The sequence below is a fragment of the Cupressus sempervirens genome, chromosome 6 (assembly GCF_028749045.1).
Source record: "Cupressus sempervirens isolate cs-2001-9-10 chromosome 6, ASM2874904v1, whole genome shotgun sequence".
NCBI classification, from domain to species: domain Eukaryota; kingdom Viridiplantae; phylum Streptophyta; class Pinopsida; order Cupressales; family Cupressaceae; genus Cupressus; species Cupressus sempervirens.
This window is the reverse complement of record NC_143123.1, coordinates 223032695-223039935: the sequence shown is the minus strand read 5'-3', so window position 1 is coordinate 223039935 and position 7241 is coordinate 223032695. Positions and strand designations below refer to the sequence as shown.

At 35.8% G+C, this 7241-nt stretch overlaps 1 protein-coding gene across 1 annotated transcript; it reads left to right on the top strand.

Annotated features, from left to right (window-relative positions):
• The first annotated feature begins 4905 nt into the window (after positions 1-4905).
• LOC149552076 (aquaporin TIP2-1-like) lies at positions 4906-6559 on the top strand. The gene is made up of 3 exons (XM_089787549.1): positions 4906-5099; positions 5478-5728; positions 5850-6559. Exons 1-3 carry the CDS (start codon positions 4970-4972, stop codon positions 6222-6224), a joined length of 756 nt encoding a protein of 251 aa, XP_089643675.1. The 5' UTR covers positions 4906-4969; the 3' UTR covers positions 6225-6559.
• Positions 6560-7241: the final 682 nt, after the last annotated feature.

The following is a 7241-nucleotide window of genomic DNA, read 5'->3' as shown; positions in this document are numbered from 1 at the left end:
TCTTTGACCCATATGAATGATTCGAATATGTCCCTAGGGGTTTGAGGACCCCTAGGGACATATGGCGTCGTTTAATGGGTCAAAGAGGGTCATAGGTTACCTTATGACCCCATTTGACCCATATTACCCATTCGAATATGTCCCTAGGGGTCCTAGGACCCCTAGGGACATATGTCGTCGTTTAATGGGTCAAAGGGGGTCATAGGTCACCCTATGACCCCCTTTGACCCATATGAACAATTCAAATATGTCCCTAGGGGTCCAAGGACCCCTAGAGAAATATGTCGTCGTTTAATGAGTCAGAGAGGGTCATAGGTCACCCTATGACCCCCTTTGACCCATATTACCCATTCGAATATGTCCCTAGGGGTCCTAGGACCCCCTAGAGACATATATCGTCGTTTAATGGGTCGAAGAGGGTCATAGGTCACCTTATGACCCCCTTTGACCCATATGAACGATTGGAATATGTCCCTAGGGGTCCTAGGACCCCTAGGGACATATGTCGTCGTTTAACGGGTCAAAGAGGGTCATAGGTCACCCTATGACCCCCTTTGACCGATATTACCCATTCGAATATGTCCCTAGAGGTCCTAGGACCCCTAGGGACATATGTCGTCGTTTAATGGGTCAAAGGGGGTCATAGGTCACCCTTTGACCCATATGAACGATTCGACTATGTCCCTAGGGGTCCTAGGACCCCTAGGGACATATGTCATCGTTTAATGGGTCAAAGAGGGTCATAGGTCACCCTATGACCCCCTTTGACCCATAATACCCATTCGAATATGTCCCTAGGGGTCCTAGGACCCCTAGAGACATATGTCATCGTTTAATGGGTCAAAAGGGGTCATAGGTCACCCTATGACCCCCTTTGACCGATATGAATGATTCGGCTATGTCCCTAGGGGTCCTAGGGACATATGTCATCATTTAATGGGTCAAAGGGACCCCCTTTGACCCATTAAAGGATGACATATGTCCCTAGGGGTCCTAGGACCCCTAGAGACATATATCGTCATTTAATGGGTCAAAGAGGGTTATAGGTCACCCTATGACCCCCTTTGACTCTTATATATTAATAATATACATATATATTAATAATATACATATCAATATAATAATATATATATATATATACATATACATATTACATTATTATATTTAATGAAAATATTACGTTATTATATAAATATATTAATAACATACATATTAATATAATAATATTTATAATATATATTATATTTAATAAAAATATTACGTTGTTATATAAATATTATATTATTATACATATTAATATAATACTATATAATACATATTACATTTAATGAAAATATTACGTTATTGTATATATTAATAACATACATATTAATATAATAATATATAATACGTATTTTATATATATATAAATTACGTTATTATATTTAGTAAAAATAATAATAATATATATTATATTTATAGATTGTAATAAGATTAACATAAGATATTATTATATATTACTAGATTATATCTTGTATGTTTACATTACGTTATTATATATATATAATATATTAAAATATGCCTTTACATATTAATATAAGTGAAATAATTTAAAAATAAAAAACTAGAACGTTTAAATCGAATTTCCCTCCAAAATTTGAAGATTTTTGGAATTTGACTACCGAGCCATATCGGATATCCGATGTCAAATCGGATATCCGATCAGGCTTGGTATTTACCAAGCTTGCCCGATCAACCCCAAAGACGTGTTTATAGAGAGTTTTAGTGATACTCAGACTTCGGGTAGCCGTCTGACAATGTTATTTTGATCGAAATTGAATGAAACAAAATGGGTTTTTTAATATCGCTCTCTAGATTCCATCAATATAATTTCTGTTAAATTCTGAGTTCGATAAGTATTTATTAGTTAATTATCAATGAAGATTATTGTAAAGTGCTGATTGACATACTGAATGAAAAATAGCTATAACTTTCAAACGGTATAACATTTTTTAAATCTAAAAGTTGCGTCACATTCTATACTTCGCTTAGTATAAGAAAAAAATAGAAAAAGAAAAATTTGATCAAATTTTCTATTAGTTAGGGTGGTCAGACATGGGACTTTTTTTAATCCAAAATTTTTTTGGTAGAAAATTCATATTTAATTATTTATTTGGAATAAAAATATCAAAAAATATGCGTCACATCCGGGCATGAGTCTAGTTTTCATATCTATAATTATATTAAAAAAATATTATGATTTGATTTTGATTAAGGTGGTCAGACATACACCTACTTTTTATTTTCGCCCTGAAATTTTCTTAGTATTGCATTAAAATTCAAACTTTTGACCAATCAATTATTTTTTTCTCCTGATAAGGCCTAGTAGTTTAGAAACTACATTCAATTTTCTACAAATTATTTTCTTACAACTTTTTGATATAAAGTCCATAACCACTTCAAAATTATGTGTCAAGTTGACATAAACCTGATTTGTTGATTTTTCACTGCCACTTAAGACCATAGTTTGGTACACCATGATCTTGCACATACCCTTTTGAGAATACTATATAAGAGACAATGGATTATTGGGATTTTGTAAGGGTGTACCTATGAGAGACTTTAATGATTGCATAGATTCTAACTTTTTAATTAATCCCTCAAACTCTCTTGTATTAAATTCTATTTAACCAAGAGGCAAGAGCCTACAACACAATGGTAAATTGTGAGCCTCTTATCTGGGAGGTCTTGGGTTCGAGTCTACTCGAGATTAATAAATAATAATAATGATTAATTACAACACATAACAAATATTAATCTTGGCTTCAACCTCTTACCAATAAAAAAAAACTCTATTTGACCTAGAGTATATCTTCTTGCATTCCTAGAGGATATTAACACATTGAAGGAGTGATTTGCTATGATTGTGCTTTAATTTTTGATCATTTGGTTGTGCATTTTCAACTCATTAAAATGAAATAGATTCCACTCCAAAATATATAGTAAATATATCAATTTAATCCAAAATTTACTTACCTCTTTGACCTTAGTGATGTTGCATTATCATTTTGGTGATGATCTCGAAATAAACATCAATGAGTGATATCTCCAAAAATGCAAGCACACTTGATCATACTTTTAGAATGCAATCTTTGCAAAGAGAAAATTGTGAAATGGAATTTTCACTCAAGTTTGGTATAAGCTACTTACTAGACCCCTATATTGATAAAAATCCTCATTTTATACTATATAATAGTTCTAAGTTACCAATAGGGAGTATTTGGTACATAGGACATGGGTCATTTTAAACCCTTAAAGTGTGCATAGAACCTTCAACACCTATGACATAAGAAAAAGACCCTCACCATTAGCATCAAAATCCTTGACAACTCCAATAGTACATATTAGAGGAGGGACACACAATTTTGAAACCCCAATACCATTAATAGTTGGTCTGGAATGACCCTTGAATGTCCAAAACCTTGGTGAGAAGTAGTGGCTGAATCTCCACAAACACTTAGAGAAGGAGAGTCATTGCAATAGGGATCTTAACATGAGTTGTTGAGGCACTTGTTATAGTAGGTGGGATAAGGGTTTTTTCAACACCAATAGTAGGGGATATGAATGCCTTTACTTAAACATGTTAATATCTTAAATACAAACAACTATGTTTTCTTCAATTATTTTGTTTCATTAAGTTTGTTTTTAAAATATAATAGACATGATTATATGTTTCATAGGGACCAACTTAATCATATTCATATGATTACCTCAGACATCATGATTCCATTTTGGTCTAAACTTTATATGGTTTCGCAGGTGCCAAGTTAACCACATATGCTTAACTTCATTTGAGGCTCATCTTTACATAGCTAGAACATATTATCAAGAACCAATTTTCAAACTTATCTTTATATGGTTTCATGGAATCAAACTTAATCAGATTCCCATAAATACAAGTTGACCCATCTTTACACACGTTTTATGCTTATATTCATCATTGGATTTGACTATCACATACTCATGTGTGCCTAATATATGTTTACCTTTATATGAAAATTGTCACATCTACATACTATCAATCTTATGCATATTGTAAATATACATTTGTATCCATCATAAAGTGTATTTATTGATTTATTTAAGAATTGTGTCAAATCCATATAATCATTAACTTCTTAATAGAGAAACATAAGACTTAAACTAAAGCTTCTTTAATTTAAAAAAAATAAAAAATAAATAAAAAACATATACATTTCATTAAAATTACATCTCCAAAATAATTCCTTATGATATTGAACTTTGTCATTAAAAAAATATATATCCCAAAATAATAATAAAAATAAATAACAATTTGTTTATTTTCTCTCAGCCCAATACGACAACATACAATAATAACAATAATAATAAGCGTAATTAATACACAAAGAACAAAAAAATTAAAATAAAGAGAGTTTCAAAAAGGCATAGGGAATCCAATGCCTCCGATATGAGGGCAAGGGAGGAATCCGTAATACATATTATACATTTCCTTTGTTGTTATCTCGTGCGCACCCAAGGCGCCACGTGGACGATCACGAAGCCAACGACCAAGTTCTTTTAAAAGCTTTTTTCTTCCATTTTTGCTGACTTTTTCAGAAAGTCTAGTCAAAATTTAAACAACTGGACGGTCTGGGCGGTGGTGGTGGGGTCCATCTGCCCGTGACCCTCCACTCTCCATCTTTTAAATGATTTCCTTTGTTTTAATTGGTGATGGAGGGATACTCATCTCCCTTCATAAACAATGCAAGGAATGACGTCACGTCTCACATGGACGGTGTGTCCTCTTACCCCACCAATGCCCATGCCTCCGAGGCCGCCCCACCATTTCTACCTACAGACTCATCATGTTTCTCCATTTCCAGTTATATAAGAGGAAACCCATAACCCCATTTTCACCAAATATCTATAAACTTAGTAGCTCATAGAGAGCAGTATTATAGTAATCAAAATGGCGTTGGGCATTGCCTTTGGCACCTTGGATGATGCACTCAAGTTCCAGACTGTGAAAAAATACATTGCGGAGTTTATCTCCACTCTCCTCTTCGTCTATGCCGGCGTCGGCTCGGCCATTGCTTTCAGTTAGTCTTCCTAAACTCTCTCTTCCCTTCAACTTCTTGCTAACAGAGCTTCTCGTTTGATCATGGTGCTGATGTATTTTCTACAGCATATCTAAGTGTGATGATTCCAGTCTTTGATTCAAATTCATTGATCTTTGTTTCATGAATAGTAATTGGTATAAATCTATTTTATGAGTACTAGTCTATATGAACCATTTTATATGAGCTACTGCCTCTGAAATATGAATCAATCAATGAAATTGCCTTGAAAAAACTACATTTTAATCTGATAACAATAGAAAATGAGTTCGTGTGAATCATTACTCATGAAACATCGATTAAAGAGCTTGATTAAATAGTAATACTATTGAACTGATTGATCCCATTGTTTTGGTACAGATAAGTTGACGTCAGATGCGTCACTGACCCCGGCTGGTCTAGTGGCAGTTGCGGTGGCTCATGCGCTGGCACTCTTTGTAACCGTGTCCATCGCGGCAAACATCTCTGGCGGCCACGTCAACCCTGCGGTTACTTTCGGCCTCACCTTAGGCGGCCACATCACTGTCCTACGTGGTGTATTCTACTGGATTGCTCAGCTACTGGGCTCCACCGTGGCATGCCTCCTCTTGAAGCTGACAACTGGCGGCTTGGTAAGCTTTAATTCCCACGAACAAAGGAACTGCTCAATTCTGTTTATGATCAGGAATTTTATGCTATAGTTAATAATGGTACAGTTGTAATAACTAAGTGTGCTGATGTGTGCACTTGCAGTCGATTCCGACGCACAGCGTGGCGTCGGGGGTGAGCTTAGGAGAGGGAGTGGTGATGGAGATGGTGATAACATTTGGGCTGGTGTACACCGTGTACGCCACGGCGGCAGACCCGAAGAAGGGTGACGTGGGCATCGTTGCGCCCATCGCGATAGGGTTCATAGTGGGAGCGAACATATTGGCAGCTGGACCCTTCTCAGGCGGGTCGATGAACCCGGCTCGCTCCTTCGGCCCGGCCTTGGTGAGCTTCGATTGGAAGGACCAGTGGGTCTACTGGGTGGGCCCCCTCGTCGGGGGAGGCCTTGCTGGCATCGTCTACGGGGGGGTCTTCATTGACAATCCCACTCATGTTCCCCTCGCAACATCGGACTTCTGAAGAACATCATTCATTTCTACCAATAAAATCATCATATGGATAGTGGGGTACTAATGATTTCTGTATTTGTTCCCCTACTTCTTTCTTTTTCAAATTCCTTAGTCGGAGTGAAGTTGTTTGAGTACAAAGGATTGTTATCCACTTTTGTGAAGGTTCGTGTCAATTCATGTAAACAAGCCATTTGTTTATTGATCTCACTTTTTGCTTGGTGTCGTTTCATGTCAAGTTTGCATTCAGGGATTTTCAGTGTTCAAAGGTGTGGACAATGGAATATTGAAATTGTGTCATGTCTCTTTTAAAAGAGAAAATTTGGTGATCATTGAAGCTTTTCAGCACTTTCAAGATCTTCTAAAATATTTCTTTAGAATCCATTATTGGAAATTAGCTTTTGTATCTTGTAGGACTGAACAAATTCGTATTCAAATGGTCAAGCAAATCGGGTCACAAAAATCATGACAGATTAGTCATTGCATTGTATCGCTTTTATTTGGTTTGGGTGAATCATAAATGTTTTCTACTCTAAATATAAGTTTAGCTCTTCTTTGAAGGGTGCAAGAGTTATGTCGATAGTTATATATATAATACTATTGTTTTGCTGATGTAGAAAGTTTAGTCATAAAATTCAACCTCGATGATGTTTTGGCCAACATTAATAATTAAAAATCTTAGATTTTCTATATATAATAGTGTAGACAACCGAAATAGTCCTCTACCTATTCTACCTACCAAACACTTTTTATCCTTCTACAAAATGTGCTCACTTCTCTTTTGATACTATCAACACCTCCTACTATATTTTTTAAAATCATGTGTATCTTTTCCTTTCTCACTTTTGCTATATCCCTTCTTCCTCTCTGCAATTACCCCCTACTCTTCTCCCATTCACATCTTCTATGACATTGTTGGTTGGGAGTTTCCACTTCCTTAATACCGTTGTGAGCTGGCATTTCAAAGTCATGCCCCCCTTCGTTCTCCGTCTGCCTCACAACCTTGGAGAATATGATCCTCTAAGCAAGT